We start from the raw sequence: 25689 nt of genomic DNA on the forward strand, positions 1-25689 counted from the left end.
AAAAGGGCCTTCCGGGTCTGACCAGATCTCTGTCCGACAGGACTGTGGGGGCATTGGTCTGTAAATCCATTAAATCTTGTCTGGAGTAGTGTATTTGTCTGGACGGGCTGTGATTAGCAATAAATTGGCCAGGGTCCCTGACTCCTGGCGACGTCCTGGCGCAGACGGGTGCAGACTGGCTTGTCTCTGGCGCGACGCTGGCGTGCCCGCTGCGCGCTCCGCCCTGCTTGTGATTTTATGTGGGCGGGTAAGGACTAGACCACCAACTCTCAATCCACTGAAAGTAGCTCCCTCCACACAATCAGGATTGAGACCCGTGGTGGACCCGGGATGCGACCGGAAGGATTGCTTAGAGGTGAAATCTCCGTGAAATCAGGTATTTTTGCTCGTGGTATTAAAAAGGTTTTGTGCACAACAATAGTAACAGTGACAGGTTAAAAAGTTAAAATGCCAGTAACAAGCGTCAAGCAACTAGCGCTGGGTAGCATAACAGCATACCAAGCAGTATAGCAGTACATCTACCTCACGCGCGTCCACTGCGCGCTCCGCTCTGTATGTGATTTTATGTGGGAGGGTGGGGACTAGACCGCCAACCCTCAATCTTCCAGAAGTAGCCTCCCTCCACACAATTAGGATTGAGACCTGTGGTGGACCGGGGAAGCGACCTGAAGGATTGCTTAGAGCTGAAATATCTGGGAAATCAGGTATTTTTGCTTGTAGTATTAAAAAGGGTGTGTGTGCAACAATAGTAACAGTGACAGGTTAAACAGTTAAAATGCCAGTAACAAGCGTCAAGCAACTAGCGCTGGGCAGTGTAACAGCATAACACAGCAGTATAGCAGTACATCTACCTCACTCGCGTCCGCAAACACTCAAATACCAAAGGCTCTTTAACAAATGAGCCTTAAATTAAATAGTGGATAAGGTGCCCGCAAAATCCATTGTTTCAAATGTTCAACAGTTTAAAACACTTGATGAACGTCAAATATTAGGTTAACTAATAGTGCTGAGAGGGACAGGAAAGTCACAGAATCAGTACTGAGTTTAACACCAATCTTGATGATGACTCCTTTCAGTGAGAGCCAACCCGCCACATTAGTTGATAGAGGCATGCAGGATTTTATGTTAATATGTTATGTTAATATACTTTTAAAGCTCTTTATTACCTTGGGGTTTCTTGGTGATGGCTTTGATACTGGAGAAGAGTAGCAGGGAAGAGGAGCAAATAGTTAGCGGGTACTAAAAAGCCAGGTCTTCAAGAGCCTCCTGTAGGTCATAAGACTAGGTGCACTCTTGATGTGTAGTGATAGGGCATTCCAAATTACTGTTGTTGCCAGAAAGAAACTCCTGCCTCTCAGGTGGAGCGTTTTAATTTGGGGACCACATCGTGTTTGGCTGTGGCAGAGCATAAGGTTCTGCTTGGGGTGTACCAATTATAAGTTTGTTGGAGAAAGTCGGGGTCTAAGCCTTGAATGTGAGCCTCTGTCTGATAGGGAGCCAATGTAGCAGTGGCAACGGAATGATGTTTTGGAATTTTTAAGAGATGTCCTGCTGCAGTATTCTGCAATATTTTCATTTTTTTAAGGATATACTGGTGTGCGGTGAGTAGTAAACAGTTGCAATAATCAAATGTGGTAATACACAATGATGCAATGTGAGTTATCTGGAGGTGAACAGGAAGAACGGGAGAATCCTTTTTTAGCATTTTCAGAGTAAAGAAAGTGGGAGAGGACAGAGAGGGCTCTGACGTGATTAGTGTAACTTAATTTATTATCAATTAGAACTCCCAAGTTCCAGGTCTTGGTGACCGGAGTTGGAAAAGAGCCCGTATCTGCCAGCAGGATGGGGTCCAAAAGGAAGTTTCTTCACCAGAGTATCTCTTCCGTTTTTTCTTGCTCTTCGTTTAAGGCAGTACCTGCTCATCCACATGCTTACTGCCTGCGTGCACTCACGAAATCTTGTACTTATAACTATATCATCCTTGGCCAGTGAGATGACTGTTTGGGTTTTCATCTGTGTAGGAAGTCAAAAAGAAGCCAAAACTGTCAATTACAAGGTGTGTTGTCAATATTAGTTGGGCTGAACGAGGAGCCCTGTGGGACCCCTCATGGGAAAATGAAAGGATGAGAGGCAAATTAATCCAAACGGACCGACTGGTCTCTGTCCAAGAGGAAAGATTTTAGTAAATCCCAGACCAAACCAGTGACATTGATTTCTGTCAGACGTTCCAGCAGCAATCTTTGAGTTACCAGATCAAAAGCTGCCAAAAGATCAAACCGGATGAGGGCTGCCCCACTGCCCTGATTGAGTGCTTGCCTGATCTCCTCTGTAGCCTTGATTAGAACTGTTTCTGTGCAGTGGCCGCTGCGGAAACCAAACTGGGTGGTATCTAGGTGATTATTAGGTTGCATGTGATTCACCAACTGTATATTCATGATTCTTTCTATGATCTTTGATGGCAGGGGGAGACAGGAGATGGGACGATAACTGCTGTGATCTAGCATTGCTTTTTTTTATAGTGGGAATAAGGAATTTCCAAATGGAAGGAAATCTACCATTCAAGAATATGAGCTTGAAAATAGCTATGAGCTGAGGGGCAATAGTCCCCGCCACTAGTTTGGCCACCTTTGGTGGTCAAGGGTCATGGGTGGATCCAGAAGATGTGGCTTTCCGTATGTTGGTGACCTGTTCTAGAGTGATACAAAAGGGGATGATGGACGGAGCGTTTGAGCAAATCAAACAGTCACCCCCAGTCAACTGATCTGGGTTTAATCCATCACCATTCTTTAGCCCACTCAGCCACCCCAGTTCAGACATGGCCATATGCAAATCAGTCTTACCCTGTGCCTCATGGGAACAGTCCAGCCCGAACTGCCAAGCCATGTCTTCCCTGGACCAGAAACAAGCATCCTGGGACCAGTTTCGGATTCATAATCCTCATCAGTCAGGCTATCTTGAATCCAGTGTCGAAGTGAGCAAGGGACTCACGTCTGAGCATACCCTGCCACACTTAGGGCGAACAAAGCGATACAAAAGGGGATGATGGACGGAGCGTTTGAGCAAATCAAACACTCACCCCCAGTCAACTGATCTGGGTTTAATCCATCACCATTCTTTAGCCCACTCAGCCACCCCAGTTCAGACATGGCCATATGCAAATCAGTCTGACCCTGTGCCTCATGGGAACAGTCCAGCCCGAACTGCCAAGCCATGTCTTCCCTGGACCGGAAACAAGCATCCTGGGACCGGTTTCGGATTCATAATCCTCATCAGCCAGGCTATCTTGAATCCAGTGGCCAAGTGAGCAAGGGTCTCAGGTCTGAGCATACCCTGCCACACTTAAGGATCAAAACCCAGATCTTTTGACTGGGTGTGAGTGTTTGATTGGTTCAGATGCTCCGTCCATCACCACCCCCTTTTGTACCGCTGTGGCCGCCATAAGTGTGGCAGGGTATGCTCAGACGTGAGTCCCTTGCTCACTTTGCCACTGTATTCAAGCAAGCCGGGCTGAAGACGGCTGGAATGCCAGAAGCCGGTCCTCGGAAGCTTGTTTCCGGTCCAGGGAAGACATGGCTTTGCAGTTCGGGCTGGACTGTTCCCATGAGGCACAGGGTCAGACTGATTTGCATATAGCCAAGTCTGAACTGGGGTGGCAGAGTGGGCTAAAGAACGGTGAAGGATCAAACCCAGATCTTTTGACTGGGTGTGAGTGTTTGATTGGTTCAGATGCTCCGTCCATCACCACCCCCTTTTGTACTGTTCTAGAGTGAGCAGTGTGAAATCGCTAAATGTTGGCCTGCTTTCATTTGCAATGTTTGGTATAATAGTGTTGTCTGAGTGAGGGACAGAGAAGAAAAATAAATTGTAAAGTGCTTCTGCTTTGTGCAGAAAGACATTGGCCAAAATGTTGCAGAATGATTGGCTGATGGGGCTAATCTTATTGGAGGAGTCAGCAGTTAGCTTGGTCAGTGTTTGATAAAGTTATTTAGAGGAGTTTTTTGCTTCATCTATCTTTCTGTTGAAATAGTAGGTCTTTTCTCTGATAATGAGAGATTTGTAAGTGGCTAGGCATAGCTTATAATTAGCCTCCTCGGCCTCGTAGTTTCGCCTCGATATTTTCTACTGTCTACAGCAGCTTTGTTTTTGTGTCCTTAGCTCAGCTGTGAACCAGGGGGGCTGATAAATTGTTCCATTTAGGTTTCCTCCATTTGGGTGGAGCCATCAGATGGGCTATGTTGTCAACTCAGGTAGTGAAGTGAGAAGCCGCTGCATCAGTGTTGTTAGAGAGAGTAGGAAAAGAAACCTTTAGTTTTTCCAAGAAAAGATCCGTCTGAATGTTGAGCCAGGTGAAAGTACCCGAACTGGTTTTTGGCCAGTGATTAGGGGGGTTGTGTGTAAGATTTGAAAAAATAGCCCTGTGGTCAGACCATGCTAGAGGAACAATGCTAGTGGTGGTTATAGAAGTATTATTTGTAAAGATTCCATCCAGGGTGTGCCCCGCCTGGTTTGTTTGACCATCTACAATTTTGAGGAAGCCAAGTCTGAACATGGTCTGAAGGAGGACTGATGTATTCAATTCATGAAGTGCTTCTAGGTAAAAATTAAAATCACCTAAAATGGTGAAATCGCTGGACAGGATATGTCCTTCCAGGAGATTAATGATTTCCTGTGAAAAGATTTGCCTGGGGCCAGGCGGTCAATATAGGGGCATGCCAGCGAAAGTATGGGTACTAGTAAGTACAATTTTAAATTAACGCGGTTCACAATACTGTGAAGGTGCTGGATTACAGCTGATTTTTAGTTTGGCCTTGTGGACAATTTATAAGCCGCCCCCTTGCTTATGCTGTCTATCGTGTCTGGAGATAGAATAACCTGTAGGTAATGCCGCTAACACATTTGAGATGCATGCAGGATCGGACCAAGTTCTGTAATGAATGCTAGAGCAGGCCTGTGAGTGTCAATTGATAGACGACATACCAAACTATACTTGATTAAGTATCTAGCGTTAAGCAGTGCCCAGAGCAAAGCGTTCTTAGGGTAGGTGTTAGCGTGCGGGCTGGAGGAGCAGGTGTGCGAAGCTATAGCTGCATTGTGAATGATTTGATGGCCTCAGCTTCTACAGCAGTGTCTGGTGTTTGCTGGGATAGCTAGACAGTCAAGTTTGGAACAATCCGTGTTTTTATCTGGAAGCAAGGTCATCATGCAAGTATCTTTGTGTCCTTAATACTGCCTCGGGAGGATCAGGGGGACAGGTGCGGTCCGGGCATGGATGCGCTTTGGTGGCGTTGATGTAGCTTGTTGATTGAGGTGCATGGCAGGGGTGTAGCTAGCATACTCGATAGCACTTCGGCAATAACTGGCAGGTGATAGCTAAATCGGTTGGGCAAATTAAAGCAAAAACTGGGATTCATCAACCCCTGAAATTAGTAGCAGGCTCCCCTGCAGACTAACGACTACTGGTAAATTAATCAGTTAAAATAACAATGAGAATGTGAAAAACGTAAACAAAATAAAGCAAAGGGGTATCGCCCTTCTAATATGGCAGAGCCATTGGGCTGGAAACCTGCACCTCCCAAAGTACAAGGAAATTAAAACAAGATATCCTCTTGGGCATCAAAGCAAGTGTTAGCTAATGTTCGTGTTACACCGGTATCAGAAGGGAGATCTGAAGAGGGAGCATCCCAGCGGTGACTCAGCAGGTGTGGTCCAGACCCAACTGCACAAGGTTACGTTTTTGTATGTTATGTGCCTTCGTAAAGTGCACTGTCACCTGCAAGGGTATCCAGTGGCTGAGCAGGTGTGTCCACGCCTAGTCTGCCTATGGTAGGTTGGGTAATTGAAAAGCCAAGTGTTAAAAATTGGGTCTCTAACTGGCAGAGGTATGCACCCTTTCCAAGTAGGACCCACAATCTTAGTCAGGGTAAGCTAGATACACTAAAAGATAACCTGTGCTCACCCTCTGGTAGCTTGGCACACAGCAGTCGGGCTTATCTAAAGAGACAATGTGTAAAGGATTTGTGCAACACGCACACAAACACAATGAAAATACTACAGAAAGACTCCATGCAGGTTTAGAAACATAGAGCATATTTATCTGAGTAAATACAAAACCAAAACTACAAACATCCAATAAGTAGAACTGGAGTTGTGAATTTTTAAAGAATCAACCAAAAATAGTACTTAGAAGTCGATATCGCTAAAATCTTACTTGAGGTCGCGCTAGGTTGGGGTAAATGCAAAGTTCAGACCGACCACAATGACAGGCAGGCTGGCGACAGGACTCAAACGGCTCCCTCTGACAAAGTACCTTGGATGGAGCAACGCTTTGTCTTCAAGAGTACAATGCGTCTGTTTCAATTCACACAGGTTGATGTGTCGAAGTTGAGTCTCAGATTTGCACTGTATTGGAGTCGAACCGCTCAGTCAGGATCTCGGATTGATGATTCATTGTCATCGAGTTGCGTAGGGAGGTCTTCGGATCTGCTCGAAGTCGAGGGATATGCATCGGTTTCGATTGTGGCAGTGATGACTATGCATCAGTTTTGTAGCAAAACTTCTTCACAACCCACTTCTAAGGCCCAGGAATGGGAGGGGGGGGGATTTGCAGCTGAGTTCAAGATTGCTTGTAGTCTTCTAGTGAGCTGCTTGCTGATCCTGGCGTAGAGGATGTTCCCATGGTCCAACTTGCTTGTGACTTGAGTGTGAATGACAGTTTTTCTAGTGTTACACGGGAGCCATTTGAAGATCTTCCTCAGCATCTTCAGGGTATGGAAGCAGGATGCAGTGACGGTGTTGACTTGTGCGGTCATGTCAAGTTTGCTGTTGATTATTCTGAGGTTCCTGGCATGGGTTGTGGGTCCGAGCCTTGACCACCCACCAGTTGGAGACCCATGGTGCGGTGATCACTACGTCTGTCTTGACAGTATTGAGCTTATCCAGCAGTGTGGGTGGGTTTGGTAACATGCTGGGTGAGGCCAATGTTTCTGGGGTTTCAAGAAGGGTTGTATAGTTTGGGTTGGTGCTATCTGCTGGATTTATTTCATGAACAGAAAAGCTGGCCATGTTCCTACATTGTGTGCCAGCCTAGCAAAAATCTACACATTTATAGAGATGGTCTATGTGACCACGTGGACTTTGAATCTACAGTTATGAATCATAATGAAATCTAAGCAAACCTGACTACTCTTATTGCAAACTTAACCTTTGTTATCTGAAATTTGCAGACAACAACTCCAAATATCTGTGGCTTCTATAGAGAAGTGTTTTTGTAACAAAGCAAAGCTTGTTTTTCTAAAACCCGAAAAAAAACTCACCAAATCAGGAAAAGGCACCAAACAATTGAAAAGTCTCTGTTCAATAAACATTTGATGGCCATCTGTTCAAAGTTTCTAGAAGTCAAGCATGCACAAAAAATCCAAAGGAAATCTATTTTTTAGGTGAGTGAAAAAGCGATTTTAATAGCCCCCAATATAAAGTTTGAACCATTTGATCAAATGTGGATTGCTGTAAGATATCATCCTCTACACGCTTTACTCCAAAGTTGGCACTGGTTGGTCAAGAGGTGAATACATTATTGAGGATAAAAAAAGTCAGATTTCCTGTGAAGTGAGGTGTCAACTTTAACAAAAGCACAATTGTCTGTCACTTTTTACCTTTGAGTGTGGGGATTTGTTGTGTCCTCTCTTGCTCGCACACTCTCCGTCTCTCTCTAACTCTCACCAGATGTCATTATAAATAGAACATGACTTTCAACATATTTGTACATATGATTTGTCATGTTGCTTTTTTGTGCAAACGTTGGAAACTAAAATATTTAATAGAACCAGAGCACAAGGAGTGAAATCTAGTGAGATAAAATCTCATCACGTAGACCTTGGGAGCATGGAGCACTTTAACATGGAGCCTGCAGGGTAGTAACCATTCATTTCTAGAGTTAGTTTTACTGTGTTATGGTGACATATATTTGACCTTTGTACTATAGTATTACATTTATGAGTGCATGGTATTATTTAAATCACAGGTCTGGGAAATACAAATGGACAGACTAAAAGAAGTACCAGGATGGAGATTGACCACATCTATATCCATTGAGCAGCATTTGTGAAGGCTAAACTTATAAGTGTTCGAATTCTTGTGGTATAATGGATCATCACTGCATTTATTTGTGTTTTAGATTGGTGTCTTTCAGCTATCCTGCAATGCTTACTCGAAATTACATATGTGGTTAATGGATATCGGTTGATACCCTTGACCTGTGGGAAGTTTTTGATGACTAAGGCTGCCCCCTACTATGGTTGAAATAATTGTTTCAGTTCATATAAACAGTCTGTACTTGCTATAGGAAGCATATTTAATGTAAATACAAAGGAGCTGCCTACTGGGCAAATTATATCAACCATTTTCCATAACTGGACCAGGTCGACAGTGCTGACCAATGGGTGATAGAATGAATTATTTGGTGCTTAATACTCAGCATGTTTTAATAATACTGCTAGCCAATTACAGTCCTGGATTCAGTTTTATTTAAATAATATCATTTTATATTTAAATTCCAGTCAGTGAAGTAGTTGATAATTTGTGTTTTTTCATTGGCTGTTTAACAGAACAGACACCTCTTGACCTGGCTCAAAATACAGAAATGAAACATCTTCTCGGAAGCTGTCTAGGGAAGGTGAGTGTGTGTTCACTGCTAGTGCAACTGTTGGAATATCTGAAATCTGGTTCTACCTTTGACATGATTCCTGCTTTGACTTTCCTCCTCTCAAAAAACTTTCATCGATCATTTAGGCTGCTGCCCTATAATTTAGAAATATTAGGCTTGCCTTTCTTTCAGTAGCACAGCATCCCGCTTTTGAGACTAATATGTGTAGAAGTAATCTTGTTTAAGAGTGCCAAGCTTTTCTTCTCTAGCCTTAGATATGCCAGAAATTGTTATTCTTTATTTTAAAGTATTTCCTGATCTCAGAATTATAATACTAGGAAAACTATATGCAGCCATATAGTGGTTGATGGCTATCCAAGCTTTTGTCTAATAGTAGACATTTACACTTACTTCTGGTGACCATCTAAGATCATTTTCTACCACGGTTTGATTGGAAGAAATCCTACCTCAAATTCCTTATTTCTGTGATTTTTCATCTGAAATCATTATTGACTGTAAACTATACAAATGAAAAAATTGGGTGAGATGTTGCCATCCCTCAAGACCTTGAGACCTTCTACCCTACTACAAAATGTGACTCTGTCACCATGAACACCATGCGAATCCTCAAAGTAAAGAGGACTCTTCACCAAAAATGTCCCATGTGAACAAAAAAATGCTCTGGAAGCCTACTCTTTACCCAGACCAGGATATTCCAAATTGTGAAGTTAGACCCTGGAGTTTTGATATTTTAGGAAGAAAGAAGAAAAATTGGATGTTGACAGACACGTGACAAAGGAGTACGACTGCAGTTATAGAAAAGTAGGGCCTATAGCATAATCCACCCCACTCACCACTTAAAATAGAGTTGTGGTGCTATAGACAAACTACTGTATGTCAAAAAGATGATAAAGCTTACTCACTAGTGACCTGGAAAGAATGTTGCTCTACCAAGCCTTGCTATTAAGTAGCAAATAGTGATGATAAGGTAATAAAGGATTTGTCGGACGAGGTTTCACTATTGATTGACTTTTATTATGAAGACAGAAAACTGGTCCTATGAAGGCATTTGGTATGTAATAAAGTATTAAGCAGATGAACCTCTTTATTATCTATTGCAGTTTTAGCTCTTTTACAAGCTGTCCTGCATCCAAACAATTGACTGCGTATTCATGAGTTATTTCAAGGCATTACTTAGCCTAATGTATTTTGGCGTGTTGTGACTATTGAGTAATAATCCATCTTCTGTTACGATTATTGAATGGTGGTTGAGTTAGACTTTCAGGAATGGTCAGCTCATTACTTCTCTCCAAATAAAGGAGAGCTTAAATTTATGGAAGACTAAATCTGGCATGATTCAACCATTTGGCCACGCCCCCTCCACCGAGCTTAAAAGCACTGAATACGAGTGCATTACCAGAGATTCCCACTCCTGAGGCGGAAAGCCGGGAGCTACACTATGTGATTGATACTGCTTTTTTATAATCTTTTAATCATTTTAGTGTTGTTTAATACTGTGTTTTTAGCCTACCTTGACCCACTGCTTCACGTTCGGGGAGCCTGCTGATTAGGAGCTGCGCCTCCCTCCCTCAGTCAAAACGCCATTGACGGCGTGCAGCGAGGCCACGCCCCCTTTTTTTGGCCACGCCCCCCCCGCCTCTCCTACACTATTTAATGTGTCACTGGAGGAAGCGCAGCGGACGAGCGCAGCGGGCGCGCCGTTTGCGCGCCGAAGGCGCGCCTAAGGCAAGCCCGTCTGCGCCCGTCCGCGACCGGTCTGCGCCCGGCGCCGGTCACGCTGCTCATGACCTCTCCGACACAAGAAGGATAGGTTGGTCTAGTAGCGAACTCTTATTACTTAACCCTGCTAACCACTGCCAGGCTCCCAGACTTGACCTTTCCACGCTGGACCTCCCCCCCTTTTGCCTGCAATGCAACAAGCCACTATGTGGCGTTTCAGTCTCACCAAACTCCGACCCAAAAACATCCTTCATTTGTTCGGCTAATACTCCGTCCTCCCCCTTTACTGCAGGGTTACTGAATTGCAGATCTTTGCCGAAACATGCAGATGATATTAACCTACTGCTAGTTGACGCCGAGTGGGACGCCCTATTTCTCACCGAAACGTGGCTTAACGAAAGTAACCTTGCCTCCATTGCTCTAGCTGTCCCGCTCGGCTTCACTCTAAGCTTCTCAAATAGAGAGAAGAACAAAAGAGGTGGCGGAGTTGCGATTATCCTTAAAGATAAATATACCCTGTCTTCTTCCACTCCTACCACCCTCGCCGGCATAGAGGGTCTACACTTCTGCCTCCAAATCAACCCTCAAACGTCCCTTGCTGGCCTGGTCATTTATAGACCCCCAGACTGCCCTCTATCTCATACTCATGAACTTATGGACTTCATAGTCCAAAACACTCTCTCTCACCAACACTTTATAGTAGTGGGTGACTTTAATGTTCATGCTGACAGATCGGATTGCCCACTGGCTTCCCAACTCATTAACACACTTCAATCAGCAAATCTAGCTCTAATTACCTCCGGTTCCACGCATCAGGCAGGTCATATGCTGGACCTCATTTTTTCTAACATTCCGGATATTACAACTAAACCCCCCCTACCACTTCTATGGACAGATCATTTCCTTGTCCCCTTCCTTATCTCTTTCCCCGCTTGCTCTCGTACAACAGGAAAACGCACGTATGTGCGAAGGAACTGGGATAACCTGTCCACCGAGATCCTTTGTCCAGCGCTAGCAGCCGCTCTTCCTTTACTATCCACAGATGTGAATTCTGATGCAATACGACTGAATCACTGGATTGGTAGCACAGTAGATTCTATTGCTCCACCCAAAATAGCCACTTCTCGAAGAGATTCTCCGTCTGCGCCTTGGTTCTCTGCAGAACTGATAGCGGAAAAAAGCAAATGCAAAAGACTAGAACGTCAGTGGCGGGCTAGCTATTCCGAACCTGCTAAAAGTTGCTATAAAAAAGCCCTACATAGCCTTCATCGCTCTATAAAGAAAGCAAAAAAACTATTCTTCACATCTTCTATTGAACAAGCGGAACAACCCAGTAAAGAGATTTTTAAAATAGTTCAGTCCTTCTTCAAACCCAAGGCCATCGATACCGAAATTATTCCCTCCAGTAAGCTGTGTCAGGATATCTCGGATTTCTTTGACCATAAAATCCTGAAGGTCTACAATTCCTTCACCCCCTCTGAGCCAACAAATATGGCAGATCATGATATCTCTGAGATGTCTACCCCTCCTTTAACTCAGTTCCTCCCAATCACCTACGAGGATGCACTGAAAGAACTCATCAAATGCAAATCAGGTGCTCCTGATGATCCTTGTCCTCCCAAACTATGGAAAAGAATGTCGGATGTTACGGTGGAGCCACTTTTACATATCTGGAATTTGTCCATCGAGACTGGCACGTTCCCCGACTGTTGGAAACATGCTACTCTTCTCCCTTTGAAAAAAAAAACCAATGGCGCCCCCGATGATTTGAGCAATCTCCGCCCCATCTCCCTACTAGCAGCCCCGGGTAAAATGCTCGAAAAACTCATCCAGCGCCAACTTAATAGTTTCATCGAGAGAAGAGGCATATTACACGAAACACAGTCCGGTTTCAGGGCTGGCTACAGCACTGAAACTGCCCTTATTGAGGTTGCTGAGTCCATCAGGTGGTCGCTGGATTCAGGAGCATCGGCTATGCTGGTGCTCCTGGATCTATCTGCCGCCTTCGATACTGTGGACCACGGTGGATTGCTGCTTAGATTGAAGGACATTGGCTTAGAGGACATGGCACTGAGCTGGCTGAAATCCTACCTGACGAATCGTTCTCAGAAAGTTGCTCTGGGTGCTTTTTCCTCTGAACCTAAACAACTGTGGTGTGGCGTCCCGCAAGGGTCCGCCCTTAGCCCGCTGCTTTTTAATGTTTATCTGGCCTCACTTTTTACCTTGATCTCTAAATGGGGGGTCAAGGCGATCTCGTATGCGGATGACACGCAACTAGTCTTCCCATACGTTGAGATGTCAGAAACAGCGTTCGGTAAAATGAAAGGCTGTCTTCGTGACGTTGCCAGATGGATGAACACCAACAAGTTAAAATTGAATGCTAGCAAAACCGAGGTACTATTCTTTGGGAAAAGTACCCCTCCCCCCCCTGACCTTTGGTGGCCTACCGAAATGGGTCCTGCCCCCACCCCTGGTTCCAAGGCAAAAAATCTGGGTGTCTGGTGGGACGAGACGCTCTCCTTCTCCTCCCACATACAACATATTACCTCTAGCTGCCACTTTAAACTCCGCAATCTCAGGAAATTCCTCTCTCTTCTACCTACTGACTGTCGCAAATCGGTGGTCCATGCGACGGTCACATCCAGACTGGACTATTCAAACGGCCTCTATCTGGGCCTCCCGAAATATCTGACACAACGCCTGCAGAGCGTGCAGAATGCGGCTGCGAGATTGATAAAACATGTGCCTTTCAAACATCATATCTCTCCGCATCTTCACGCATTGCATTGGCTCCCAGTGGCTAGCAGAGTTAAATTCAAAGTTCTCACTCTAGCGTACAGAGCACAAAATGGGAACTGTCCTAAGTATCTCAAACTCCGACTCCCCCGCTACCATCAAGAGAGACACCTGCGCTCGAACTCGCAGACCCTACTGGCCGTACCCCGAGTGTGTAGGGCGAGACTCGGAGGCAGATCTTTCTCGGTAGGCACTGCGAAGCTCTGGAACTCCCTCCCCTCTTTCATCCAATCTGCCTCGTCAGAATCCATCTTTAGGAAACTCCTAAAGACCTGGCTCTTTGCACAGATAGTCTAGCATCTTTTTCCTGCCTTCCCCTCTGTGGCTGCGGTTTCTTTTTAGCGCCGGGACACCTCCATGTGAGGTAGCTGTTCGCGCTTTTATAAATGCCAGTATTATTATTATTATTATTATTTGAGGAGTCTAAACCTCAATCAAAGGAAAGTGTCTAAGGTGGCAGGTGTCGAGGCAGGAGGTGTAAACTAGTTGGGAAGAGGTGAACATTTTTTTTTGTCAAATCTGTTTATTAGCATTTTATAAGTTTCAAGATACAGTATAAATAACAATCAGTTTACCCTGACATTCCGGCCATGCCGGTTCAGCATTCAAGCATCACAGTTCGATACAAAGTGAAATCTTGGAGCCACGCTGACAATGTCTCTGAAATGAAAAACATGTGCTCGGACCAAACTATTACATGTAAGGCCCTATTCAGCGCCCTAAGTATTTGCTCATAACTATCTGTTTGTTCAGTCCTGCACAGTATCATGTCTATGGGATGGATCCTTTAACTATGGACTTGCGCCGAGAAATGACATTATCTAACAGTTATACAAGAAAAAACCTTAAACAATAGCGGCAAAAACACATACATCCGTGTATGCCGATCCCCCCTCCCCCCTGCACCCCCCAGGCACCCGCCCCCGTGTGCAACTACATCTGTGGGCAAATACGTGTCGCAGGCTTGCATGTCTAAAGGCCGGAAGATTATATGCCAGGTTATCCGGACAGCACATCAACCCGCGTTGTGCTCCAACCCCTCAGGTCATTCGTCTAGGTCGCTACAGCAACCGAGTCGCTAGGTCCCCCCTGCAATTGCAAGGCATTGAGCATGCGTTCCCATTGTTCCCCCATAGGTTCTTTTCGGAGCCCCGTCGTTTCCTCCCTCCGTATGGCTAGCCATTCCGCCCGGGCCCACGCCTGAATGGAAAAGACCCACGCCTGCGCAGCTGGTGGCTCGCGCGCCTTCCACCGCCTCGTAAGGAGGCGCTTCGCCACCACCAACCCCAGGTCTAAGAAGCGGGAAGAGGCTTTATCTTTGGGCGACCTCTTGAAGTGGTGTAAGACGTACTCAGGCCAGCTAAAGGGAATGGTGCGTCCTGTGCACCCCTAGAGTATTCCACATATCGCGCTCCAGTAATCACCCAGTCTAGGGCAGTTCCATAAGAGGTGGACCAGTCCTGCGTCTAACTCCTCACATCTGGGGCAGGACGCGTCTGAGCAGTGGACGTACCTATTAATTTGCTCGGGCGTAAGGTAGGCTCTATGGACGATGAAGAGTTTTATCTGGCAGAAGCGCATATTTCGGGGAATGCGCACCGGACTTTTAAGAACTCTGTCCCATTCCTTATCTGTTAGCGTCCGATCCAGGTCTCGTTCCCACTTGCCTCTGAGCGGAGCTAAGCTGAACTCTGTGGGAGCTCTTAGCGATGCGGCAAACCAACGGACCAGGTGCCTACCCCTCCCCATAATGTGTAGATATTGTATGGTTAAGTGTTGTTGAGGCTCTGTCGCCATGTCTCCCCATCTAGTCGTCATCTGCGCTACAAGTGAGCGATGCAGCAGGAACGCCCCGGAGGTAGCCCATCCTCGGATACCAGTGTCTCATAGGCCATTAGCGCTCCATCCCAGGAAGGATCGCCCAGAGTCTGGATATCAGCTTCTCTCCACTTCCCCAGCATGGGGTGCGTGACAGCCCCTCCACCCCATGGAGAGCCCTCCAGAGGTATAGCAAGCGCGTATGGGAGCACCTTTCGAGTGGAACAGGGCTCTATGGAAACATTTGTACGCCACCGCCAGTAGCAGCGGAGCGGGCTTCTCAGGTGCCGTCAGCGGGTGAAAGAGCTTGGTGACACGGCACAAAGAGTACGGTGACTCTATTGTAGCAGTGTCTTCCCTACCCCTATCTGCCAACCAGCGGGATTCCCTTGTAGCTGCGTAGCCAGGTAGTAGTGCTCAAAACAAGGGGCGGCTAGTCCTCCCCAGTCCGTTGGGAGAAACAGTTTTGTCAGCGCTACCCGATGCCGGGACGCGCCCCAGATGAAGTCCCGCTGGACCGTGTTGAGCTTTGAGAAGAAGGGGGCCGAGATAAATAGTGCAGATTGACAAAGTAGTATAAGAGCCTGGGAAGCATGACCATTTTGGCAAGGGCTACTCTGCCCGTGATTGTCAACGGAAGCGTGGACCAGAAGCTTATCTGAGCGCTGTCACCGCCCGCCCCAGGTTTCTGTCGAACAGGTCAGCTGGTTGGCGATAGATCTGGATCCCCAGATAACTAAAAGTATCAGCCTTCCATTGGACTCTCGTGCCCCCCAGTCAGTACGCCGGGTCCTCCACCCCGATATTGAACGTGTATAAACAGGACTTGGCCACGTTTACCTGAAGCCCCGAGATTTCTGCGAACTGACTCAGGAGTTGGGCCAGCTGTTCCGGAATGCAGTTCACGTCTCGCACAAATACCAGCAGGTCGTCAGCATAAAGCGAAACCTGATGTATTGCGTCTCCTAGGGGGATTCCTGCGTCCAAGATCTGCTGCAGCGCCGCCGCCAGAGGCTCTATTGCCAGCGCAAACAGTAGGGGCGACAGGAGACAACCTTGCCTAGTGCCCCTGCCCACCGCCACGCATCAGAGATGTAGGGGCCCAGCCGCACGCGTACTACAGAGTTTTCGTAGAGAAGGTTGACCATTTGTAAGAATTCCACGTCAAAGTCAAAGCGCATCAACACCTCGGCTAAATACCCCCATTCCAGGCAGTCAAAAGCCTTTTCCAGGTCGAGCACCAGGCATCCCGCTCTGGGCCACTGCTTTGTTGCCTCAGCCGCTATTCGAAAGAACCGCCTAAGATTCAAATATATGGACTGTGCCGGCACGAACCCATTTTGGTCAGTATGTATAAGGTGCGGAACCACCGGCGCTAGCCTTTCAGCAAGCAGCTTTGCCAGGATTTTGTAGTCGACGTTGAGCATTGCCAATGGCCTGTATGAGCCCAGTGCTGTGGGATCTCTATCCGGCTTAGGCAATGAGACCAGGAAAGCCTCCCGCATGGACGAGGGGAGTGAGCCCTCAACAATTGCTTCGTTATACATGTGTAGGAGTAAGGGCGCCAAGGTGTCCCTGTAGGCCTTGTAGTATTCGGCAGGTAGACCATCAGGTCTCGGTGTCTTCCCGGTCGCCAGAGCCTGGATCGCATCTCCCACCTCCTCCAGCGTGAGTGGTGTATTAAGGGCGCCCTGATGCTCCTCCGAGACCATAGGCAAGGTGACCGAATCTAGAAAGTTTTCTAGCGCATATCTGGGACCGGTTCCACGAGCCCTGTACAAGTGTGTGTAGTGTCTAACCAAGGCACGGTGTATCTCGCGCTGCGTGTATACCACCTCCCCCTCTGCCGTGTGTAGAGCTCCTATGGGGGCACCCCGGCCTTCCCTTTGTATCAGCCAGGCTAGTAGTCGGCCAGCGTTATCCGCTCTGGCGTGTGTTCGAGCTGTGTGTGCCGCATAGTTATGACACCGCAGTTGTTCCGTAAGAGTTGCATGTTTAGCGCGCAGGCCGCTCAGCGTGCGTGTTACCGGTCCCTTTGTCCTCCCTCTCGTACTATAAGAGCTAATATTCCAAACGCGTGAGTGAAGTGGACAGTGTTTTGCGTATATTACACGATGCTCCCATGCAGTGTCCCCGGATGGCTACTTTGTGCGCGTCCCATTCCATCACAGCGCTGCTTGCAGACCCCTCATTAATCTCAAAGTAGTCAAGGACAGCAGTGCCCAACGAGGATCGGAACTCTGGATCCTCAAGCGCAGCAGGCTGCAGCCTCCACGTAGGCACTGGCGAGCGGTCCGCCTCCCAGCTAAGTCTATGCCGTAGTGGGTTATGATCAGAATGTGTTCTCCCCAGGTAGTCCGATTCGGCAAGCAAGACGAGCAGCGACTGGGTGCCAACTATCCGGTCTAACTGGACATGTAGGTCATGCACTGAAGAGTAGTATGAGTACACCTTGTCCGTGGGGTGCTGCACATGCCATAAATCTTGTATCTCCCAGCGGGCGAGCCAGTCTCTAAACGCTTGCGCATTGGACGACACTGTCGTGGCTCGGAGTGGGGGGAAAGAGCGGTCTAGACCGACATCCAGCACCATATTAAAGTCTTCGCATTTACAACCAGGGGAGGCCGGCATATGGGTGTAGGACTTGATTCAGTGTCACTAAGGAGGAGGGATGGTCCGAATTTGGGGCATGGAGTGACCCCAGCAGGATTTTTTGACCGTTTAACTTTCCTCACAGTAGGCAGTACCTTCCCTCTGGGTCCACGTTCGCGTCCTTGCAAATGAATGGGACACCTGCCCTCACCCATATCAGCGTGCCGCGTGCGTGCGCAGAGAAGGTGGTGCCATGAATTTTTCCCTGCCAACGCCTGCGGCGTTTATCGAGCTCGGCCTGTGTCATGTGTGTCTCCTGGAGAAGGGAAATCCCCACCCCATGTCGCTGCAGGTAGGAGAAAACTGAGTAGCGCCGTGACGGTGTGTGCATGCCGCGGATATTCCATGTCAGTATATTAGTGTGCGTCAGGACCTCCCGTTGCCAGGGGAGCGTCTCCGGGGGAGGCAGTATACAGCATCTGGGACGGGAAATCAATATGCTGCATGTTAAACATTGTAACTTAAAGGGCGAGGCCCCGGTGGGGCGTACGTCCAAACTTCAGCAAGATCCACCCTCAAGAGGTGGTAGTCAGCTCAGTGGCTGGCTGGGTGAGGGTGCTGCCAACAACCCAATCAAATCCCGCCCCAGTCTCAGACCCCTGAAGTATCAAAAAAGGGCAAAGGGGATCTAGTGTGGGCAAGCGCGTAGGGCCTGTGCGGGCCAGCGGAGGCGGAGCCCAGGAACCGGGCAAGTGTCTAGCGCTTTTCATTACTGGGCAGCCACTCTCTCAGGTACCTGGTCAAGTGTCGGCTTGTATCAGCATGCGCATACGTGTCAGGAAACCCCCCCCCCCCCCTTCCCTTCCGATATAACATCAAGTACATCACCAGTGTATAAAGGATACATTAAACAGTGTACTCCGGGGCAAGGTCCCCTACTGGGCCTTTGTGGACCACTAGTCAGTCACATGAGTTGGTCAGCTGTTTGGGGCGTCACCACCGGAATGTTCATGTCCTCTGAGAGCACCGTGGACATGGATGAGGAGCCACTGGTGTCCAGATCTCGACGTAGCTGGGAGTTTATGCTGCCGGCATCATTCACCACTCCCAAGGTGGCAACCGCATCAAGTGTGTCTTGTCGCTCCATTCTCCGCTTCTCTGGGCTGGGCGCAGCAGGGCCTGGGCCGCAACGGCTTCCTCTCCTCCGACGTCTCCTCAAACACTGTTCCTGCCATCCGCCGTCTTCCGAGCTCGTGGGCCGTGCCCCCATCGATTGACCTGTCTCTTCTAACCAGTCCCAGACGTCTGATGGAGCATCGAAGAATCGGGCACCGTCCTTCGAGATTACGCGGAGGCGAGAGGGAAATAGCAAGGAGTAGGGCAACTCGAGCTCCCTCAGCTTCTTTTTCACTGCCATGTACGTGTTCCTCCCCCTCTGTACTGCTGCCGTGTAGTCTGGAAAGAGCATCACGCGGCTGTTTCGCACTGTGAGTTCTTCTAGTTTCCTAGTCTCGCGCAGTACCACATCTCGGTCGCGGTAGTTTAGGAGCTTGAAGAGGAACGGGCGAGGTCGAGCTCCAGGCATGGGCGCCTGCACTGGCACCCTGTGCGCCCTTTCAACTGCGAAGTGCGGGGACAGCACTCCCGGGAGAAGGATCTCCTGCAACCAGCTCTCGGTGAACTGCTCCGGGTCTTTCCCCTCTTCGCCCTCCGGCAGGCCAACCACCCGTACGTCGTTGCGCCGAGAGCTTCCTTCCGCATCCTCGATGTGGTCTTCCAACACGTGCATTCTGTCCATAATATCCTGGAGTGCTGAGGTATGGGTTTGCACTACTGGTTGCAGTTCCTGAAGTGACTGGCGCTGCGTGGCAACCGATTCCGTCAGCTTGCGATGATCGGCATGTAGAAGGGTAAAGTCTGAGGTGATCTTATCTATCCGGGCCTCCAGCGACGCTTTGGTTTGTTCCAGGGTGTTCGAGGCATGTGGGCTGCTAAATTCATATCTAGTGTATAGATCGCCGCCTAGTGTTGGGTCCAGATGATTGCACATTGTTGTCCTGGAAGAGTCTTCGAAGTATCACGAGATAGGTGGCTCCTCCCCTGGACTACAGTGCGCATGGGCATCGACTCCATCCCCAGATTGTTTTTTTCCGCCATTGGGTTCGCATGTGGTTCTCGACGTCTCCGTGTCGGAACCGATAAACTTTGTTCTACAGGCCAAAAGGCCTTTGTTACCAGCGTCGGTATTGTTTGCGTACGGTCTCGAGCGTCGTCCGACTCTCTGAGCTGGAAATCTACGGAGTCAAGTTACTCTTAGGACATCGAGGCCCTCTCGTCGCAGCAAGACCCGGCGACCTTAACATGGAGCGGAGCCGATTTAAGTTCTGCCCCGTCTGTGGATCCAAATATCCACACATCGATGTGCATCCGGTCTGTAATAAATGCCTGTCACCGGACCACAACGAAGACAACTGCATGGCCTGCTCTAAATTCAGGTCAAAAAAGACGCTCAAGCATCGGCGCGCGGCACGCCTCGAGGCCCAGCGAGCGGCGCCGGCACCCGACGACATATTCGACGACCCCGCGGAGGAAGGCGGTAGCCATCATCTCCAAATTTCACCAGCGTCGACGGAGGTCCAGTCCGATCCCGAGGAACACGTCGAAGGACAGGGCCAGGACATTGAATACGTCGAGGAGGTAGGGGACGACGAAGAAGTCTATGGGGCCGCGGAAGATAGCTCAGAGGAAGAGCTATGCCCCGAAGTCTATATTACTCAGGCTCAGGTCACGAGATCGCCACTCGGCCTTACCCACGACCCTGCACCGCTATCCCCGGCCCCGCCTTCTAGCCCGGCCACGGACACTCAAGCGGAGCCGCCATTGAACGTATCGAAACCGAAAGCGAAACCTTCGGTTTCTACGGCACCCATGATGGCCGACGTCCAGCCGAAACCGAAACCAACGGATTCGACAACACCTAAAATGGCCGACGTCCAGACAAAATCGAAACCGAAACGAACAGACTCGACAACACCTAAAATGGCCGACGTCCAACAAAAAATATCAAAGCCTGCTCCTTCATCGACTCCGTCCACCTCCGGCCCACAGAAGTCGAAGAAGGCTGTCGAGCCAACAGCGCCGCAGAAGGTGCACAAGGACTCGTCCTCCAAGAAGGCCGTCCGTCAAGAGTCGGCCTCTGTTGCTCCAGCACGGACGTCGAAGTCTGTTCACACGCCTTCAGACGCTCCTACGGCGCCGTCAACTAAACGCCCAGTCGAACAAAAATCGACTACAAGCCACGACCCGAAGGCCGCAGGCACTACGCATCGGCACAAAGATGTCGGATCTGCAGCATCGGCGTCGGCGCCAAACGTTGCAGCTGAAGATTCGTCGACGCAAATACCGTCGACACCGAGGGACTCCGACGCCACCGGACACCGGCCGTCGGCTACAACACCCTCCGCCTCCTTCACTAAACAGGTCACCGACTCCCTGAAACGGATTCGGGAAAAGACTTTGTCGGCGACGGCTCCCACGCCATCGGCTCCAAAAGAGGTGGACACTCATCAGAAGTCATCAGCCAAGCTTCTTTACACTCTTCCACCAAAGGTGCCACCAAAAGCATTTGCACCGAGATCGGTGCCAAAGACTTCGGCTCCTTCAGCGCTTCAAGCCTCAGAAGAACAATCTGAGCATTACATCGATGCCCAAACAGGGAAACTGACCCTTTACAAAAGGAAGATCACTTCCCAACCACTGGAATCCTATGTTATTCCACTGAAGAAAAAGAGGCCAGCACAGGACATTCCTGCCCTTATTGAGCCTATTCTAACCCCACCTAGAAGGAGTCCATCACCTTCCCCCAACCACTCAGGGGGAGAGGATGATGAGGAAGACGACCAATACAATTTCCCAGTGGACAATGACCCTGATGTTCAGCAGGACACATATGACGACACTGGGGACCAAGGTGGACAGCAGGTGGTACAAGATCCACAAGGTTTTGGGGCACGTACATCTCCAACAGAGGATTCTGCAGCATTTAATGCTTTAATCGAACGGGCAGCAGCAAATCATGATGTGGACATGCATGCTGACCCGGTGGAGGAAGATTTTTTGTTTGACACTTTCTCTGTCTCAGAAAGAACAGTTAAAATACTTCCTATGCTCAAAGGTGTCCTTAAACATGCCCCAGAGATCTTTAAAGAACCTACCAGGGCACGAGTGGTCAACCCACGTATCGAGAAGAAATACAGGCCAGCTCCTGCAGATCCAGCATATATTCGAGGACAGTTACCTCTAGACTCGTTGGTGGTCGCCAATGCCCGCAAGAGGGCAAACTCCCAAACTACGGGTGAAGCTCCTCCCCCTGACAAGGAGTCGAAAGTGCTTGAGGCATCCGGCAAGAGGGTGGCTGCGCAGGCTGCCAATGTATGGCGTATAGCAAACACACAGGCACTATTGGCGCGTTACGATAGGGCGCATTACGACACCCTAGAACAGCTCCTTCAACATCTACCTGATGAGTATAAGGAAGCAGCCGAAATGCTCATACAAGAGGGAAAGCTTATTTCAAACGCTGTAATAAAATGTGCGCTTGATGTGGCAGACACGGCGGCTAGGGGAATTAACACTAGCGTCATGCTGAGGCGACAAGCTTGGCTGCGTATATCTGGATTTAAGCCTGACATCCAAACTACAATCCTCAACCAGCCCGTCAATCCTGACAGACTGTTTGGCCCAGATGTAGACACCACACTTGAAAAAATTAAGAAGGACAACGAGACTGCTAAGTCCATGGGGGCACTTCAGTCACAACAGTTCAGGGGAAGCACTTTTCGTCGCTCAGGAGCGCGTGGTGTTACCAGAGGACACTTGGGTCAACAATCACAATTTTCAAAGGGTGGTGCACAATCCTCCTACCCCAAGCAGGGTCGAGGAGGATACAGAGGTAACCGTGCCAAGGGCAGGGGCAGAGGGAACAACAACTCACGTTCCTCTGCCTCCAATAAACAGTGACTCTCTGTCACTGCCCCCCGACCATCCAACACCTGTCGGGGGGAGACTCCAGCAGTTCCTGCCAGTCTGGACATCCATCACCACAGACAGGTGGGTGCGAAAACTTATCCAATACGGTTACTGTTTGGAGTTAACATCCACTCCTCCCAACATTCCCCCAAGGCACCGTCCTATGTTGGCAGAGCACTTGCACTTATTGCAGCAGGAAGTCTTGGTGATGCTGCAAAAAGGTGCAATCGAGCTCGTACCAGTGGAAGAGGAAGGCACAGGAGTCTATTCCCTGTACTTCCTCATCCCAAAAAAGGACGGATCCCTCAGACCTATTCTGGATCTACCCCCCCTCAACATGTACATACTGTCGGAACATTTTCACATGCTGACACTGCAACAAATTCTTCCCCTCCTAAATCAAGGGGACTTCCTAGCAACCTTAGACCTCAAGGATGCTTATTTCCACATCCCACTCCACCCATCCCACAGAAGGTACCTCCGGTTCACCATTCAAAACAGGCACTATCAGTTCAAAGTCCTACCCTTCGGGGTGACTACTGCCCCCAGAGTGTTTACAAAGTGTCTGGCGACTGTGGCGGCGCACCTCAGAAGGCAGAACATACATGTCTACCCATACCTAGACGACTGGCTTGTTCAAGCAAAGTCGGAACAGTGCGCCGCGGACATGTCCCACACTATTCAACTCCTTCACAGTCTGGGGTTCTCGCTCAACTACCCAAAATCGCACCTTCAACCGGCCCATGTGCGGCAGTATCTGGGCGCGACAATAAACACCCTGACTGCTATGGCTCAGCCAAACCCAGCCAGGATCAACAGCATTCAGTCACTGATCCAGAGGTACAGACCGCAACACTCCCTGCCAGCGAGAATGTTCATGCAGTTGATAGGCATGATGGCCTCCTGCATTTTCATAGTCCCGCACGCGAGGTTGCACATGCGTCCTCTCCAAGAATGCTTGGCAAATCAGTGGACACAGGCTCGGGGACAACTGACGGACCTAGTGTTGGTGACCGGTCGGGCATACAACTCTCTGCATTGGTGGAATCCACACAACCTTTGCAAGGGACGACCGTTCCAAGAGCCTGTGCCACAGATTATCCTAACAACGGACGCATCTCTCCAAGGGTGGGGAGCTCATGTGCTCCACTACACTGTGCAGGGACTGTGGTCCACTCAACAACAGAAGTTGCACATCAACTACCTGGAATTGATGGCAATCTTCATGGCGATGAAGTCCTTCAAGGTACATTTGTGCAACAAAGTCGTGTTGATCCGGACGGACAACATGACAGCCATGTACTACATCCAAAAGCAGGGAGGTACTCACTCACCACAGCTGTCTCATCTGGCTCAGAGCATGTGGAAGTGGGCCATTCAGAGGAACATTTTCCTCATGGCGGAACACCTCCCCGGCAAGGACAATCAGATGGCGGATCTGCTCAGCAGGTACAGCCATCAAATGCACGAGTGGGAGATACATCCATCAGTGCTCCACCCGTACTTCCAGCAGTGGGGTCTTCCAGAGATAGACCTGTTTGCCACAAGGGAAAACGCAAAATGCCAAAGCTTTGCCGCCAGGTTCCCTCACCCGGAATCGCTGGGGAATGCGATATGGATGAACTGGTCAGGCAAATTTGCGTACGCTTTTCCCCCAGCGCCTCTCATTCCGCTGGTGGCAAGAAAGCTAAAGCAACACTCGATGACTCTCATCCTGGTTGCTCCAACATGGGCACGCCAACCATGGTACACCACGTTTCTAGAACTTTCCGTGGTACCGCATCAAAGGCTGCATCTCACACCCAGCCTCTTGATGCAGAACCATGGCGACATTCAGCATCCAGATCCGCAACAGCTCAATCTGGCGATCTGGCTCCTGAGGTCTTAGAATTTGGCTACCTCAACCTGCCTCCTGAATGCATGGACATCATCCGGGAGGCAAGGTAGCCCACGACCAGAGCTTGCTATGCTGCAAAATGGAAGCGGTTTGTCATTTACTGTACAGACAACAATATCAACCCGCTAGATGCATCCATTCCTAACATCATCTGCTATTTGTTACATCTTTACAAATGCAATCTAGCGTACGCTTCCATTCGGATCCATCTATCCGCCATAGCGGCTTATCTCCAGAACAGGCAGCACCTCTCTGTTTTCAGGGTGCCTGCCATTAAAGCCTTCCTAGAGGGACTGAAACGAGTCATTCCTCCTAGAACTCCACCAGCTCCTGTGTGGAACCTCAATGTGGTCCTCAATAGGTTGATGGGCCCACCTTTCGAGCCACTGCACTCATGCGAACTTCAATTTCTAACGTGGAAAGTGGCTTTTCTCATTGCCATCACGTCACTCAGACGTGTTAGTGAGCTGCAAGCGCTCACAATCCAAGAGCCATTCATCCAAATACATTCTACCAGGGTGGTGCTCCGCACTAACCCCAAATTCCTTCCAAAGGTGGTGTCACAGTTTCATATCAACCAAACTATTGACCTGCCTGCTTTTTTCCAAAACCCACAAACGGTAGCAGAAAGAATGCTTCATACATTAGACGTTAGGAGGGCGCTAATGTACTACATTGACAGAACACAACCCTTTAGGAAGACACAACAGCTTTTTGTTGCCTTCTCAGCACAACACAAAGGCAACCCCATTTCCAAAGCAGGAATAGCCAGATGGATTGTTAAATGCATTCAAATCTGTTATCAAAAGGCTAAACGCACTTTAACAATACCCCCAAGGGCGCACTCCACACGCAAATTGGGGGCCTCCATGGCTTTCCTGGGGAACATTCCTTTAGAAGACATTTGTAGAGCAGCCACATGGTCTACACCACACACATTTACCAAGCATTACTGCGTAGATGTGCATTCCAAACAGCAAGCAGCTGTAGGACAGGCTGTTCTCAAGACACTTTTTCAAGCTTCTGCAGCTGGCACGGGCAACCGCCCTTAATGGAGGGACTGCTGTGTATTCTATGCACTAGATATGAATTTAGCAGCCCACATGCCTCGAACTGAATATGCTACTTACCAGTATGCATCTGTTCTTGGCATGTAGGGCTGCTAACATTCATATCG

The 25689-nt window shown here is 48.8% G+C and overlaps 1 protein-coding gene across 1 annotated transcript in view; it reads left to right on the plus strand.

Annotated features, from left to right (window-relative positions):
• OSBPL1A (oxysterol binding protein like 1A) overlaps positions 1–25689 on the plus strand; it is a 1891697-nt gene that overhangs the window by 321632 nt on the left and 1544376 nt on the right. Inside the window, exon 6 of the mRNA XM_078687412.1 lies at positions 8604–8671. Within this exon, the coding sequence (XP_078543538.1) occupies positions 8604–8671 (68 nt within the window). The remainder of the gene's footprint in view (positions 1–8603; positions 8672–25689) is intronic.

The sequence above is a fragment of the Lissotriton helveticus genome, chromosome 4_1, assembly GCF_964261635.1.
Source record: "Lissotriton helveticus chromosome 4_1, aLisHel1.1, whole genome shotgun sequence".
NCBI lineage: Eukaryota > Metazoa > Chordata > Amphibia > Caudata > Salamandridae > Lissotriton > Lissotriton helveticus.